Source organism: Oncorhynchus masou, chromosome 16 (genome assembly GCF_036934945.1).
Source record: "Oncorhynchus masou masou isolate Uvic2021 chromosome 16, UVic_Omas_1.1, whole genome shotgun sequence".
Lineage (NCBI taxonomy): Eukaryota > Metazoa > Chordata > Actinopteri > Salmoniformes > Salmonidae > Oncorhynchus > Oncorhynchus masou.
In genome coordinates, this window is record NC_088227.1 from 36,708,897 (window position 1) to 36,726,417 (window position 17,521).

The 17,521-nt window shown below is 44.2% G+C and overlaps 1 protein-coding gene across 1 annotated transcript in view; it reads left to right on the forward strand.

The window, feature by feature from the left end:
* LOC135557918 (forkhead box protein N3-like) overlaps window positions 1–17,521 on the forward strand; it is a 122,774-nt gene that overhangs the window by 57,648 nt on the left and 47,605 nt on the right. Inside the window, exon 2 of the mRNA XM_064991624.1 lies at window positions 7,010–7,576. Coding sequence (XP_064847696.1) covers window positions 7,028–7,576 — 549 coding nt within the window. The 5' untranslated portion in view covers window positions 7,010–7,027. The remainder of the gene's footprint in view (window positions 1–7,009; window positions 7,577–17,521) is intronic.

Here is a 17,521-nt window from a genome sequence, read left to right on the forward strand (position 1 = left end):
GACCAGTCTCACTGGGCACAACCGTCTATTCAACTGTCTATGCCATGTTGGTTCAATGTAATTTCATTAAAATGACGTGGAAACAACATTGATTCATCAAGTGTGTGCCCAGTTGGGTGACCTATAGACCTACTGTTATCTTCATTCTATTCTCCCTTCATTGGCTTCATTGGCTGATTCACTAAATACTCTGTAAAGACTCTAAGATCTGTAGTTATGAATGTTTTCTCCATTAGACCCTATTAATCATGTGAACCTTACTGACCTGAAGTCAGTTTTTACACCCTGTAAATAGACTGTCTCTCTGAGGATTTCATTAACCTCTTCACCCTTGTAAACACTTGGTCCACGTGTCTCACATAATAGAGAAAGGAGGTTTAGGTTGTGAATACTGAATACTGTCTGTCTGTCTGTCTGTCTGTCTGTCTGTCTGTCTGTCTGTCTGTCTGTCTGTCTGTCTGTCTGTCTGTCTTTCAAACTGCTAGAATAGCGGACCCCAAACTAGGGGCCGCGACACATGGGGTCACATGGGGTCACCTGATATGAAAATGGAGTCGTGGAAGAATTTCCAAAATAAAAAAAAAGTATATACTGTGTACATATAGTTGAAGTCGGAAGTTTAGATACACCTTAGCCAACTACATTTAAACTCAGTTTTCCACTATTCCTGATATTTAATCCTCGTAAAAATTCCCTGTTTTAGGTCAGTTAAGATCACCACTTTATTTTAAGAATGTGAAATGTCAGAATTTGTCAGCTTTTATTCCTTTCATCACATTCCCAGTGGGTCAGAAGTTTACATGCACTCAATTAGTATTTGGTGGCATTGCCTTTAAATTGTTTAACTTGGGTCAAACGTTTCGGGTAGCCTTCCACAAGCTTCCCATAATAAGTTGGGTGAATTTTGGCCCATTCCTCCTGACAGAGTTGGTGTAACTGAGTCAGGTTTGTAGGCCTCCTTGCTCGTACTGTCACGACTTCCGCCGAAGTCGGCCCTTCTCCTTGTTCGGGTGGTGTTCGGCGGTCGACGTCGCCGGGTTTCTAGTCACTACCGATCCATTTTTCTGTTTCGTTTTGTTTTGTCTGATTACACACACACACCTGTTTTACAGTCCCTCATTACATTCCCTATTTAACCATCTGGACATACATTTATGTTCTGTCCGTGATTGTTCATGTCGTTAGTGGTTGTGTTAGAGTTGTGTTGTATGTTCCTATTTGGAATTTTGCTTTATTCTTTGAGTAAACTCAGTTGGATTACTCTATCTATACCTGTGTCCTGCGCCGGACTTCGCTTTCACTCTGCACCCAATCGCTGACACGTACATGCTTTTTCAGGTCTATCCACACATTTTCTATAAGATTGAGATCAGGGCTCTGTGATGGTCACTCCAATACATTGACTTTGTTGCCCTTCAGCCATTACTTGGTAAGTAAGCTTGGGGTTATTGTCCATTTGGAAGACCCATTTGCTACCGAGCTTTAAATTCCTGACTGATGTCTTGAGATGTTGTTTCAATATATCCACATCATTTTCCTGCCTCATGATGCCATATATTTTATGAAGTGCACCAGTTCCTCCTGCAGCAAAGCGCCCCCACAACATGATGCTGCCACCCCCGTGCTTCACGGTTGGGATGGTGTTCTTCGGCTTGCAAGCCACCCCATTTTTCAGCCAAACATGATGGTCATTATGGCCAAACAAATCTATTTTTGTTTCATCAGACCATAGGACATTTCTCCAAAAAGTATGATCTTTGTCCCCATGTGCAGTTGCAAACCGAAGTCTGGCTTTTTTATGCCGCTTTTGGAGCAGTGGCTTCTTCCTTGCTGATCGGTCTTTCAGGTTATGTCGATATAGGGCTCGATTTACTGTGGATATAGATACTTTTGTACCAGTTTCCTCCAGCATCTTCATAAGGTCCATTGCTGTTGTTCTGGGATAGATTTTCACATTTCACACCAAAGTACGTTCATCTCTAGGAGACAGAACGCATCTACTTTCTGAGCGGTATGATGGCTGTGTGGTCCCATGGTGTTTATACTTGCGTACTATTGTATGTACAGATGAACGTCGTACATTCAGGCATTTGGAAATTGCTCCCTAGGATGAACCAGGCTTGTGGTCGACAATTTTTTTTCTGAGTTCTTGACTGATTTCTTTTTATTTTCCCATGATGCCAAGCAAAGAGGCATTGAGTTTGAAGGTAGGATGGATCCACAGGTACACCTCCAATTGACTCAAATGATGTCAATTAGCCTATCAGAAACTTCTAAAGCCATGACATCATTTTCAGAAATCTTCCAAGCTGCTTAAAGGCACAGTCAACTTAGTGTATGTAAACGTCTGACCCACTGGAATTGTGAAACAGTAAATTATAAGTGAAATAATCTGTCTGTAAACAATTGTTGTAAAAATGACGTTTGTCATGCACAGAGGAGATGTCCTAACTGACTTACTAAAACTATAGTTTGTTAACAAGACATTTGTGAAGTGGTTGAAAAACGAGTTCATGTAAACTTCCAACTTTAACTGTATATACCAAAAAAAAAAACATTTGAACATTGTCTTTGTATCTCAAAATCATTGTAACCGTAAAACTCTGAATGTAAATGATTAAAATCTAAAGTGTAAAATTGAACGAGAAAGTGCCCTTAGATGGTGGGAAGAGGCCGCACTTGACCGTTGCACTTGAATCATTTCCACGGTGAATGGCTAGGCCCGCTACGCTGTGAAACCACACTATTACAGAGACTTTGATAATACCGGCCGCAATTGAAATGTTGAAAACAATGTGTGGGAAGGCAGAGGCACAGAAAATCACATCAATACCTTTGTCAGATAACACTGCTAAATAATGGAATTTATGCTCTGACTGAACGACTCAAATACTCCCCTGCTTATGCTCTCAGATGGACGGTAGCTGTGGGGCCCGAGATGCCCTTACATTGAATCTTGTTCGCTATACATGTTACGGGATGCTATTCACAAGGACATTGTTCTGTCTCACGATTCCTGAGCATGAAGCATCTTATTGAATGTTCAGTGTGCTTTTTGGCTATATTGACAAAAAAACGATTCCAAATGGGATCGAATGGTGTGTACAGATGAGGCTCAATACACAGATGAGGCTCTTCTGTACAGATGAGGCTCAATACACAGCCGGGCAGCGGGCAGGCCTCTGCACTCTAGTTATGAATACGTCTACCTCTGCCATTGTATGATACACGGAGAGCAACTGGCAGCAAAAGAGCTGAGGACAGAACCCGGAGATATACTGCAGGTAACAGGTAACTTCAATTATAAACTACATCAAAACTATGTTGAGATATGGGATCAGAGCATGACAAAGTTCAATTTCACACTGAGGCCTGGTGGTTATGTGGGGGGGGGGGGTACTGGAAAGAGGAACTGTTGTTATTTACAATGTATGTAAAATGGATGTTATGAAATTAAAAGAACAGGAAACAGTATCAGTAAGTGTCCCACACAGGTGATGGCTGCTCACTTCCAACGCCTGAAAGAGCACTTTGGGACAACACAGGAGGTTGATGGACCCTTAATTGGGGAGAACGGGCTTGTGGTAATGACTGGGTCAGAATCAGTGGAATGATATCAAATACATCAAACACATGTTTTCCAAGTGTTTGACACCATTCCATTTGCATCTGGCCGTTATTATGAGCTGCCTCCTGTGTTTAAGATCAGCTTCCCCGTCTGTCTGCCTGTGATCCTGGCTCAGTTGACATGCCTGTAAGTGAAATCAAACAGCTGTTATGTGATGCTGCAGACAACACATTCATGGGTCACTACCGGAGAAGTTTTGGTTCCAGAATCAATGCCGTATCGCTCTGAGAATTAATGCCGTGTTCAAAACAACTGGAAACTTGGAAATCTCAGACATCCCAACTTCAGTGCACTCAAGATAATTGGGAACTCAGTAAGAAACAAGCTCTGACTGGAAAAAATGGTTTCGAATGGTCATTCAATTCACAAGTCCATCTTGGAATGCAGATAGCCAAGTGGTTAGAGCTTTGGGCCAGTAACTGAAAAGTTGCTAGATCAAATCTCTGAGCTGCCAAGGTCAAACAAATCTGTCCCTCTGACCCTGAACAATGGAGTTAACCCACTGTTCCTATGACATCATTGTAAATAAGAATTTGTTCTTAACTGACTTGCCTAGTTTAATAAGAGAAACAGGGGCTCTGACTTTCTGATCATTGACTTCATGATTTGAACTCATCTTTGACCTCGTCTTGAAAGCATCATAAAACTCATGGTCTATTCACCAGCTCATATCTATGTGAAGCTGGATTCAGTGTCTGCATGAAAACTAAAGATCCATCCAGGTTAGATGTGACAGTAGAGATGAGCTGTGCACTGTCGACCATGCTCGCTGACTTTGAGAAGCTCCGACGCGGCATGCTTCATGCACACCCATCTCATTAGTGGCGGTGAGATAAGAGAGATTATGTCAGACTCTTTTCGCAACTGACTGCCCCATATTACAAGTATGTGATGTTGAGTTGAGAAGACAATCAGAAATACTGTTATAATTTTTCTCTATTGACTGTCATCGCCCCAAGTAAAAAAGTAAACATTGGCTGTTCATTTTAAAAGAATTCACACAGGTGGTGTCACAAGAATTTTCAGATATCAAAATGGGGTCGTGGATCAAAAACGTTTGGAAACCCCTGTGCCCTCACCCTCACCCACCCACCCACCTCCTCATGCACCCCTCTCCACCTCCTCATGCACCCCCCTCCACCACCTCATGTACCCCCCTCCACCACCTCATGCACCCCTCCACCACCTCATGCACCCCCTTCCACCACCTCATGCACCTCCCTCCACCTCCTCATGTACCTCCCTCCATCTCCTCATGCACCCCCTCCACCTTCTCATGCACCCCCCTCCACCTCCTCATGCACCCCCTCCACCTCCTCATGCACCACCCTCCACCTCCTCATGCACCCCCCACCTCCTCAAGCACTCCCCTCCACCTCCTCATGCACCACCCTCCACCTCCTCATGCACCCCTCTCCACATCCTCATGCACCCCCCTCCACCTCTTCATGCACCCCCCTCCACCACCTCATGCACCCCCCTCCAGCTCCTCATCAAAATCAAGTCTGAACTTGTTCTGTCATCGGTGGGGTTGAGTAAAACATTGTAGAAGAGTTTATTTAGAGCTTGAGGAGAACCCTAGATACACTGCTCACAACGCCTCGCCATGGCTCACAGTCACTCATAACACAGGCCCTAAATGGAAGGAGTTTGTTGTCATGGCAACAGTAAAATTAGATTACTTTACTGTCAGACATAATGTTTCGTGGCTCTGCCTGGTGCCTTTCCTTCCGCCATGGCAACATAAAACGTTCTCTTCCGCTCCCCTTGACAACCGACACCTCAACAACGTCCAACTGGGAATGCTGTCACACCAGTAACATTCTCTAGAATCTCTCTGAGCCACAACTTGACGAGCCTGTCACACCAGTAACATTCTCTAGAATCTCTGTGAGCCACAACTTGACGAGCCTGTCACACCAGTAACATTCTCTAGAATCTCTGTGAGCCACACCTTGACGAGCCTGTCACACCAGTAACATTCTCTAGAATCTCTCTGAGCCACACCTTGACGAGCCTGTCACACCAGTAACATTCCCTAGAATCTCTCTGAGCCACACCTTGACGAGCTTGTCACACCAGTAACATTCCCTAGAATCTCTCTGAGCCACACCTTGACGAGCCTGTCTCACCAGTAACATTCCCTAGAATCTCTCTGAGCCACACCTTGACGAGCCTGTCACACCAGTAACATTCCCTAGAATCTCACTGAGCCACACCTTGACGAGCCTGTCACACCAGTAACATTCTCTAGAATCTCACTGAGCCACACCTTAACGAGTGTGTCACACCAGTAACATTCCCTAGAATCTCTATGAGCCACACCTTGACGAGCCTGTCAAAACGCTTAATATCTTAACCCCTCGCTTGCCTTGTTTATCCACATTCTATTTCCAGAGGCTTTTCATGAGTAGAATATCTGCCATTCAGCTAAGAGGTGCTGGGGCCAATTTAAATTCATTACAGTCAATGTCAATATTGGTGCAACAACATGACAGGTAACTGCTGTTGAGTCACAGGGATACTGTCAGTTCAGGACGTAGATATATATTTAGAATGATCAGAGCAGGGAGGAAGAGCAGCTTCTGTGTGTTTGACAGATACAGAGCTGTTGTTCTCTTGCCATTTTCACAGCAGCTCTGGGCTGGGAGCCATGGAAACATGACAATGTTGCATGGGGGGGGGGCGGCAGCTCTCTGTCAATCATTTAGACTTAAGAGACAGATCAGGGGATGACCACTTTGGCTCGTATTTTACTAACCTTTATTTAACTAGGCAAGTCAGTTAATTAAGAACAAAATCTTATTTACAATAATGGCCAGATGTGAGGCAGCCTGGATTCGAACCGGGGAGTGCAGCGATACCTCTTGCACTGAGATGTAGTGTACCAGACGACTGTGCTACTGGGGAACTGGAAACTACTCTACATGCTGCTGTTGGGATTAATCCTATCCTAGTGTGTGTGCGTGTGTGCGTGCGTATGTGTGCGTGTGTTTGCGTGCGCGCGCGTGCGCGTGCGTGTGCGTGTGTGCGTGTGCGTGTGCGTGTGTGTGTGTGTGTGTGTGTGATGAGCATATGCTGATAACTCACCCTTTGACTGAGTTCTGCATGTTCCCATATTGGCATCACCATACCAACAGAAGACGCCAACTGACACAGGATATAGGCATTTACCATGCAGTCAATGTAGATACTGCAGTTAACTAAATGCATTCTAACTCTCATTTATCTTCAGTGGTTGGTGTGATTGTTGCAGCAACCATTCCTGGAGATCGCAGTAGGAACTTAACTGTGTCTCAAAAACCACTGTAGAAACATAAGAGTTGCATGCATGTCTTGATTCGTAGTTACCCAATATGATCTCCTCTCTTCCCCCTCCAGGAGAGAGCCCAGGGTTGAATGGGACCCACTATGCCGCCCAGTAAGAAGGCCAGGAGCCAGAACAACGGATTAGTAACCACCCAGGGTCTGAGTCCTTTCTACAGGGAGGCGGAGGCAACAGACCTGTCCTTGTCCCTGTCGGCCTCCTTCTCCAAGGCCGAGGACGAGGAGCTCACCAGCCTCTCCTGGCTCCACGAGAGCACCAACCTTCTCAACAGCTTCTCTCACTCGGGGCTCCGCTCCGTCTCCCCCCTGCAGGACCCTGATGGTCACCCCCTACCCCCCCTCTCCCCTTCCTCCTCCTCCCCCTCCCCCGATCCATGTGACTCCTCTTCCTACGACATGGCCACGGGAGCCAATAGGAAGCCCCCATATTCCTTCAGCTGCCTAATCTTCATGGCAATAGAGGATGCGCCATCCAAGAGGCTGCCGGTGAAAGATATCTATGGTTGGATCCTGGAGCATTTCCCCTATTTTGCTAGCGCCCCTACTGGCTGGAAGAACTCGGTGCGCCATAATCTGTCGCTCAATAAGTGTTTCAAGAAGGTGGACAAGGACAGGAGTCAGGTAAGGAGGAGAAGACACACAAGACACACACTCCCCCTCTCTCTCTCTCTCTCTCTCTCTCTCTCTCTCTCTCTCTCTCTCTCTCTCTCTCTCTCTCTCTCTCTCTAGCTCCATTTGTCTTCTGGGCTCTGGAGTACAGTTCGTTTGAGGTGCTTGAACACATTTCAAAAGCGGTTTTCAGTCAAATAGGGCCAGTATTTTGTACAAATGTACAAGGATTTGCTTTATCAATACTTTATAATCTTGGCTTGAAAGTTGAAATTCTGAAGTTTAGAGTTTTCTGGAGGGAACAGCCTTTCGGTGTTCATTTCAATCTTATATGGTCCCTTCTGAAGGCTTTTAAACATTGAACTAATAATTATTTATTATAATTCTAACTAATCATTCTCCTATTTCAGGAGCAGTTTAGCTATTTATCAAGAAAATCATTCCCTTTCCCAATTAATACTAAAAGTGGTAAGAACATTTATGACAAACAACATCATATAATCTACCCGTGGGGAAGTAGAAGGCTAATGTGTATACAAGCTGTAGCTTTTGATCAGGGGAGATTGCAGTTTAGTTTCATTAGTTTCTCTATGAAATAGTTCAGACACACTAATTCTACATGAGACAACATTTGTTTTAAACGAAGTGTGCCGTGCCTGCATGTGTGTGTGTGTGTGTGTGTGTGTGTGTGTGTGTGTGTGTGTGTGTGTGTGTGTGTGTGTGTGCTGTGTGCTTGTGTTTGCGTGTGCGCTTGTGTGTGTGTGTGTGCCTGCCCTTAAGTTACTCTGTCATCTGGGTCTTGACTACTGCTGCACAGAGTTTGTCTTGTATACATATCTCCATAGGAAATAGGTTGCAGTTGTGTTGGTGTGTGTATGTGTGTGTGTGTGCACGTGTGTGTGCGCGTGTGTGTGTGTGTGTGTGTGTGTGTGTGTGTGTGTGTGTGTGTGTGTGTGTGTGTGTGTGTGTGTGTGTGTGTGCGTGTGTGTGTGTGTGTGTGCGTGTGTGTGTGTGTGTGTGTGTGTGTGTGTGTGTGTGTGTGTGTGTGTGTGTGTGTGTGTGTGTGTGTGTGTGTGTGTGTGTTTGAGCCTGCCCTTGGGTTTGTGCAAGGACACAAGATAGTGTGCGTGTGTGCGTGTGTGCGTGTGTGCGTGTGTGCGTGTGTGCGTGTGTGTGTGTGTGTGTGTGTGTGTATGGCAAGGACAAAGAGGTGTAGTTGGCAGGGACGTCTTCTCTTTTTGTTACAGCAAACAGTTTAAGACAGCTCATTAGTTAACCCTTGAAATCTGTCAAATACCTGCTCAGCCCAAACTGACTACCAACTGTTACATGAACGGGACATCAAGCTTTATGTAAAGCTGCCTGTACATGGAAGGATACAATTCTGGTTTTCTAAAGACAGCTATTTTACCTGGTTTGTGTTAAATTATAGCCACTGTGTGTTTTCAAGGAGATACTAACCTCACTGTAGTATTAAACTATTTCCTAGGAGAAGCTGTTCTTCACGTATTTGTCTTTTAAATGCCTTTAACAACTTTCTGGAATGCCCTTCTAGCCAATCAGGAATGAGTATTCAACAATGCTGTGGCATAAATACCTTTAACAACTTTCTAGAATGCCCTTCTAGCCAATCAGAAACGAGTATTCAACAATGCTGTGGCATAAATACCTTTAACAACATTCTAGAACGCCATTCAAGCCAATCAGAAATGAGTATTCAACAAGTCTGTGGTATAAATGCCTTTCACTTGCTTTTCTCTGCCTATTTATCTCCAGCTGAATTGAACACAGTATGGGTCGAGTAAGCATTTTTACATTGTATTATAGTTCACATCAACGTAAAACATGTTGGATGGGAAAATCTTCAAATTGGATTGGGGTTTAGCATAGTGAAAGAGTCTTGGTCGGTCTGAGGTCTAAGTCCTCCTCTCTTGGCTTTTACTTGGAAGGAAAAGGCCTCTTTGCAAATGCACCAAATCATATTTTCATCAATTTAGAGAGGTGGAGATTATTATGACAATGGTCTATTTGTTCAAGTGATTGTGTTTCTGGGGCATCTGCAGACAAAATGTGTGTGCATAAGTATGTGTGTGTGTGTGTGTGTGTGTGTTCATGTGTGTGTGTGCTTGAGAATGCTGCTTGAGAAACAGAGCAGTCTAATGCTCTCAACGCTTTCTCAAGGTATTGGACCAGACTCTGGTTTGAGACTGGTTAAAGGGTCTGTTAGGGTGGGTCACAGCAGATGAAGAAAAAACAAAGTTCTCAATGCCTCTTCGGTTAATGAAAAACAACGAGTTCCCTGTCCTTCTTTATAGTATGATGCTGCTTAGAACCATAGAAAAATCCATCTCCCTGGATCCCTTCTATGTGGTTGGTTGAAGAGGACTGAAGTATTAGGGTCAGAAACAACAGGACTTTCTCTCTCTCTGTCTCTCCCTCACCCTCCTCCGCTTTCTCTCTCTCTCTCTCTCTCTGACTCTCTCTCTCTGACTCTCTCTCTCTGACTCTCTCTGACTCTCTCTCTCTGACTCTCTCTCTCTGACTCTCTCTCTCTCTCTGTGCACATACACTGAGTGAACAAAACAAATCTTTCCATGACATACTGACCAGGTGAAAGCTATGATCCCTTATTGAGGTCAGCTGTTCAATCCACTTCAATCAGTTAAGATGAAGGGGAGGAGACAGATTAAAGAATCATTTCTATGCCTTGAGACAATTGAAGCATGGATTGTGTATTCATCCTCTGAATGGGCAAGAAAAAAGCTCAACAGTTTCTCGTGTGTGTCTTGAATGGTCCACCACCCAAAGGACATCCAGCCAACTTGACACAACTGTGGGAAAGGGAGTGCAACTCAATATAGATAAGATGTTCCTAATGTTTTGTCCACAGTGTATTTGTGCTCTCTGGTATTATAGTGTCTATTAAGAAGTGTGTAACCAAGTCAGACATGTTTTGTTACTTATTTTTATGTTTTATCCTAGATGTGTAGTTAAGAAGAAGTGTGTGTGTGAGACTGCGACGTCAAACAATTTTTATTTTATTTATTTAACCAGGCAACAGTGGGTTAACTGCCTGTTCAGGGGCAGAACCGCAGATTTGTACCTTGTCAACTCGGGGGTTTGAACTCGCAACCTTCCGGTTACTAGTCCAACGCTCTAACCACTAGGCTACCCTGCCGCCCCTAATACATACATACATAAATATAATCAATCCCATCAAGGCAGGGCTTTCGGCTCCCTTCCCAGAATGCTTTGTAAACACAGGGGAGATGGCGTGGAACCAGAAGGGCTGGGTCGTACTGTAGGCACAGAAAACTGAGCACACACACACACACACACACACACACACACACACACACACACACACACACACACACACACACACACACACACACACACACACACACACACACACACACACACACACACACACACACACACACACAGAACACCGAGAACACATGCAGCTGTCTATTCCAGGAACAAGGCTCTTTCCAAGACATCAAGAGAGGGAAAGAAAAACAGTGGTGACCAGACAACCCAAATTCAAAAAGCTTATGCTGTTGTTTTCATTTCAGGGATGTCAGAGTATCATACATTGTAAACTAGTGGGACTACTTTCTTCTGGTAAATACAGCTCATCCCCTGTGGGCCAGCTGGCATGAAGGACATCAGAAAATAAAGAATCCCCACTTCTGTCTTTGGCCATCTTCTCCACTGTGTCCACTTTGAGATATCTATATCTCACCTCCAGACCCTTCCGGATCATTCCCTATAGCTCTTAACTGTGGGGTTATTTCCATAGATCAGTGCCTTCGGAGTACATTTAACCATGCTAAGAACATACTGTAGTTAGCAGTCCTTCCTGCCGCCCTTTTCCTTAAACCCTAATCTCTTGCTACAGTTGCAGGCACATCCTATTTCCTATATAGTGTACGGCTTTTCACCAGGGCCTCTGGTCAAAAGTAGTGCACTATGTAGGGAATAGTGCCATTTGAGACCAGTGGCAATTTTAGCATGTAAAAAAACAACAACATGTGTGATGCATGCCAGCAAAGCCACTACACAACACAACACTAAACATACATGAATTGCACTATAATGGCGACAAACGGTGCCCACAAACTGTTAGGGCCTACATAAAGCTGTCCCAACAGCAGAGTCCCAACAGCAGAGTCCCAACACCTTACCACTGCTACACCTGGCTATCAGCGGAGCCTTCTCTGGCATTCAGCCTCATTTACTGCCTTTAAGAAAACATAGCTGATATGGCTGACTTTCTTAAACAAATGTGGTTTCTACTGACATTTGAGATGTACAATTTATGGCATTAGGTTAGCGATAAGCGGATAAGAGGCAATCCGTAATTTTGATTAAGACATTAATGAGCGAGCTAAGAAAATATAACTAATTGTTTAACACATTTGATATGTACAGCGACAGAATTCAGAACATGGGTCGTTCTTACAGTATTCCCCCTGTACACCAAGTCAGAACCGTAGGATAAATAAAGGGGGCTTATAAGCAGGCAATGAAAGCTCTTACAAAATTCAATGATTACTTTTCTCAAAAATAGGTTACAGACTATATGTGCACCACCAAGTCGGAACAGCAGACGAAATTAAGAGGTGAAAATAGACCAAATTATTAGGGTCAGGCACATTGGCTACTAACAGCTTACTACACAACATACACTTAGAATGACTGTCTTAGCTCCAGTTTCAGTTGAATACATTGAGTTGGACAGCTGACTAGGTATCCCCCTTTCCCTTTCCCAGTATTCATGTCTCCCTTACATCATTTATGCAGCAGAATACAAGACATTTTTGAATTCACCTTGTTGTGCTGTGCTCACTTGAATAGGAAGGTGGCGTGGTTGTCCTTTATGGGCAAATTTTGTTATCAAATTTTGTAATCAAAGTCTGCCATTCTCTGGATTTATGGTGATTTCAAGACAACTGGGAACATCATCATGAATCATCAGATATTCAGGTTATAGCTCTAGAAAGAGGCCCGGGGTCTGGATTTACAATTCCGAGTTGGATGAAAGTTCAAAACGTATTTTCCCAGGCGTAGCTCATTTTTCCAAGTTCCCAGTTGTCTTGAACTCACTAAAATCTGATTTTGCAGTTCCGAGTTAACAGTTGTTATGAGGCCGGCACAAATCATGCTTCATGATGGCCCGTGTTGATTGTTTATAATTAGAAACTAGGAAACAAGAACCTTAATCTCAGACTTGGGACCACACAGCCACTTCACTGAATAGCAGGCTAATGATTGCTTTTCAATGCTTGCAATTAGCCACAGATTCCTTCCAAACCACTCATTGTTGAATTTGCAATTTCCAACTTGTTGTGTAATGTTTATGTCCAATGGCTGATGAGCACCGATACATTTTGTCTATAATTTCTCTTCATTATTTCTCTTCATATGACAAGGATTAAAAAGGATTTGCCAGTAGATTGTTGACTTGGTTCATGATGATGACTGATGATGATGACTAAGATTTTGAAAGTATGATGTTGACATGATCATACCAATCAAAGCTACTGTAGATACATCATGATTTGATGTCATTTTATCTGTGGCCAATGACCTTGAGCCTTCTTGGATGGGCACTTCTAATGTAACTCTATGGCAGCACCCAAGGGGCTTGAAATTTCAAGCTCTACCCTTAGACTTGGGGGTGATGTAGTGTCCCCATGAGTGACACAACACTGAGCCAATCATGGGTGCAATGCTCAATATTTTCTACTGGCTTGATCCACCACCACAGAAAGCGCTGAGCTAGGCCGAAACACCTGCATTTTAGAGATGTCTTACTCAAGAAAACAAAAAAAAGAGACCATGTTTGTCTTCAGCTTTATTAACTTAAAAAATATGTTTGTTTTTTTACATTGTTCCAAACTGATATGTGACACATATTAATGCCAAAATACCTCGATTTTTTATTTTATCATTTATTTTTATTTATTTTTGCTAAAAATGTAGGTCTCAAAACAGGTGAGGCCCTGCCCTGAATGACGGGTCGCCACTGTTGGAGACGCAGACCTGGTGTTGTCTGGGTGAATTAGGAGAAAGCAGCTCCACATAATGGAATAATTCAGAAGAGAGGGTACTCAGAGCTGTGGAAGAAACCTCCAGTGGGCTTTAGAAAATGGTACCTTGACATGGTCTGGGAGAGGAGAAGACAAGAGGAGAGGAGGAGACGAGAGGAGGAGACGAGAGGAAGGGTGGAGAAGAGAGGAGGAGGTGGAGGAGAGGAGAGGGAGAGGAGAGGGGGAGACGAGAGGAGAGGAGAGGAGACAATAGGAAAGAAGAGGGAGAGGAGAGGAGAGGAGAGGAGAGGAGAGGAGAGGAGAGGAGAGGAGAGGAGAGGAGAGGAGAGGAGAGGAGAGGAGAGGAGAGGAGAGGAGAGGAGGAGACAATAGGAAAGAAGAGGGAGAGGAGAGGAGAGGAGAGGAGAGGAGAGGAGAGGAGAGGAGAGGAGAGGAGAGGAGAGGAGAGGAGAGGAGAGGAGAGGAGAGGAGAGGAGAGGAGAGGAGAGGAGAGTCAGCAGGGGAATGACCATGTGTTTTATTAGTTAGTACATCAATTGAACCATTATCCGATCCTGCAAAGCATTTGAAATGTGTGGAGTACTTTTGGGAAAATGTTAATTAACAAACTATAGGTTTTGGCAAGTCGGTTAGGACATCTTCTTTGATAGATTATTTCACTTATGATTCACTGTGTCACAATTCCAGTGGGTCAGGAGTTTACATGCACTAAGTTGACTGTGTCTTTAAACAGCTTGGAAAATTCCAGAAAATGATGTCATGGCTCCAGAAGCTTCTGATAGGCTAATTGACAGCATTTGAGTCAATTGGAGGTGTACCTGTGGATGTATTTCAAGGCCTACCTTCAAACCAGTGCCACTTTGCTTGACATCATGGGAAAATCTAAAGAAATCAGCAAAGACCTCAGCAAAAAATGCAGACCTTCATAAATTTGGATCATCCTTGGGAGTAATTTCCAAACCCCTGAAGGTACCACGTTCATCTGTACAAACAATAGTACGCATGTATAAACACCACGGGACCACGCAGCCGTCATACCTCTCAGGAAGGAGATGCGTTCCTAGAGATGAATGTACTTTGGTGCGAAAAGTGCACATCAATCCCAGAACAACAGCAAAGGACCTGAAGATGCTGGAGGAAACCGGTACAAAAGTATCTATATCCACAGTAAATCAAGTCCTATATCGACATAACCTGAAAGGCTGCTCAGAGAGAAAGAAACCACTGCTCCAAAACCTCCATAACAAAGACAGACTACGGTTTACAACTGCACATGGGGGCAAAGATCATACTTTTTGGAGAAATGTCCTCTGGTCTGATGAAACAAAAATAGAACTGTTTGGCCATAATGACCATCATTATGTTTGGTGGATAAAGGGGGATGCTTGCAGGCCGAAGAACACCATCCCTAACGTGAAGCACGGGGGTGGCAGCATCATGTTGTTGGGGTACTTTTCTGCAGGAGGGACTGGTGTACTTCACAAAATACTTCACAAAATTTCCTTTACGAGGACAGAAAACTATGTGGATATATTGAAGCAACATCTCAAGACATCAGTCAGGAAGTTAAAGCTTGGTCGCAAATGGCTCTTCTAAATGGACAATGACCCCAAGCATACTCTCAAAGTTGTGGCAAAATGGCTTAAGGACAAGTCAATGTATTGGAGTGGCCATCACAAAGCCCTGACCGCAATCCCATAGAACATTTGTGGGCAGAACTGAAAAGGCATGAGCAGGCAAGGAGGCCTACAAACCTGACTCAGTTACACGAGCTCTGTCAAGAGGAATGGGCCAACATTTACCACAATTTATTGTGTGAACCTTGTGGAAGGCTCCCTGAAATGTTTGACCCAAGTTAAACAATTTAAAGGCAATGCTACCAAATACTAACGTAGTGTATGTAAACTTCTGACCCACTGGGAATGTGATGAAAGAAATAAAAGCTTAAATAAATCATTCTCTCTACTATTATTCTGACATTTCCCATTCTTTAAATGAAGTGGTTATCCTAACTGACTTAAGACAGGGAAATTTTACTTGGATTAAATGTCAGGAATTGTGAAACGCTGAGTTTAAATGTATTTTGCTAAGGTGTATGTAAACTTCCAACTTCAACTGCATGTCCTTCCCAGGAATGAAGTCTCAATAGGAAATGTATTCACCTTTATTCCCTCTTCCGTGCTGTATAATGTAGTGGAGAAACGGACATGTTCCTTTTTCTACCATCGTCCAATTTGTTCTACCTCCCCATCCCTCATTGTTAGAAATTACACTTTTGTGTTTTACGTCGAGACAACTATTCCGTCTTACACAGTCCAGTGGTTCAGCGAACCAACCTGCCCACCGTCTGATTGGCTGACCGACTGGGAGACGGAGGAGAAGGGAAGAGAGAGGAAAACATCTCTAGAAGCTTAATCATGATTCCCTCTGACATACCCTCTGGGATGACCAAAGAGGAGAGAAAACAAGAGGAATAGAGAGAACAGGAGAGGAAAGGAGAGGGAGAGAGTTGGTGTTGTGGGGGGTAACAGGGAAGTATAGAGGCAGGTAAAAAGAGGGGGATGTGGGGAGGAAGGGAGGGAATGGAATGTGCAGATGAAATGGGAGAATTGGTTGGAGGATGAATTGGGGGGGGGAGAGGGAGAGAAGAAAGAACAGAAGATAGGATAAATAAGAGGGCAGAAAGTGAGGGACAGACTGTATGAGGGGAGTGTGTGAAGGGAGTGTGTGAAGGGAGTGTGTGAGGGGAGTGTATGAGGGGAGTGTATGAGGGGAGTGTGTGAGGGGAGTGTGAGGGGAATGTATGAGGGGAGTGTATGAGGGGAGTGTGTGAGGGGAGTGTATGAGGGGAGTGTGTGAAGGGAGTGTATGAGGGGAGTGTGTGAAGGGAGTGTATGAGGGGAGTGTGTGAGGGGAGTGTATGAGGGGAGTGTGTGAGGGGAGTGTATGAGGGGAGTGTGTGAAGGGAGTGTATGAGGGGAGTGTGTGAGGGGAGTGTGTGAGGGGAGTGTATGAGGGGAGTGTGTGAAGGGAGTGTATGAGGGGAGTGTATGAGGGGAGTGTGTGAGGGGAGTGTATGAGGGGAGTGTGTGAGGGGAGTGTGTGAGGGGAGTGTATGAGGGGAGTGTGTGAGGGGAGTGTGTGAGGGGAGTGTGTGAGGGGAGTGTATGAGGGGAGTGTGTGAGGGGAGTGTATGAGGGGAGTGTATGAGGGGATTGTGTGAGGGGTGTGTATGAGGGGTGTGTGGGAGTGTATGAGGCATGTGTGTGAGGGGAGTGTATGAGGGGAGTGTATGAGGGATGTGTGTGAGGGGAGTGTATGAGGGGTGTGTGCGAGGGAAGTGTATGAGGGGAAGTGTGTGTGTGTGTGTGTGTGTGTGCGTACATGCACTATACTGTATACAAAGTGTGTGGACATCCCTTCAAATTAGTAGATTAATTATTAGGATTAAATGCCAGGAATTGTGAAGAACTGTGTTTAAATCTTGCTAAGGTGTATGTCAACTTCCGACTTCAACTGTAGATACACAAACATGACATTGACATCTTCTAATATCCAGTGACAATATTCACAATGTTGTAGCTAGGCCTGTACACACGGCCAAAACCAACGTTACCAAACCATTTGTTGCTTTGCATCTGCCTCATTTAAAAACAGAAAAAGTCAGTGTTGGGATTGATTATTGTTATGTATGTACTGTTTGACGTCTCTCACACACACACACACACTTATTTCTTGTCACTCCTCTGTCGGACTCCCTCCTGTTGTTTCTGTTTGACATCATGTGATCAAAGTGGTGAAGTATGTATTGATGTGATGGTTTACGACACTCATTTACGGCACTTGTGTTATATGTGTGGCAATGGCGGAATAACATTAAAAACTTGTTAACTATGGT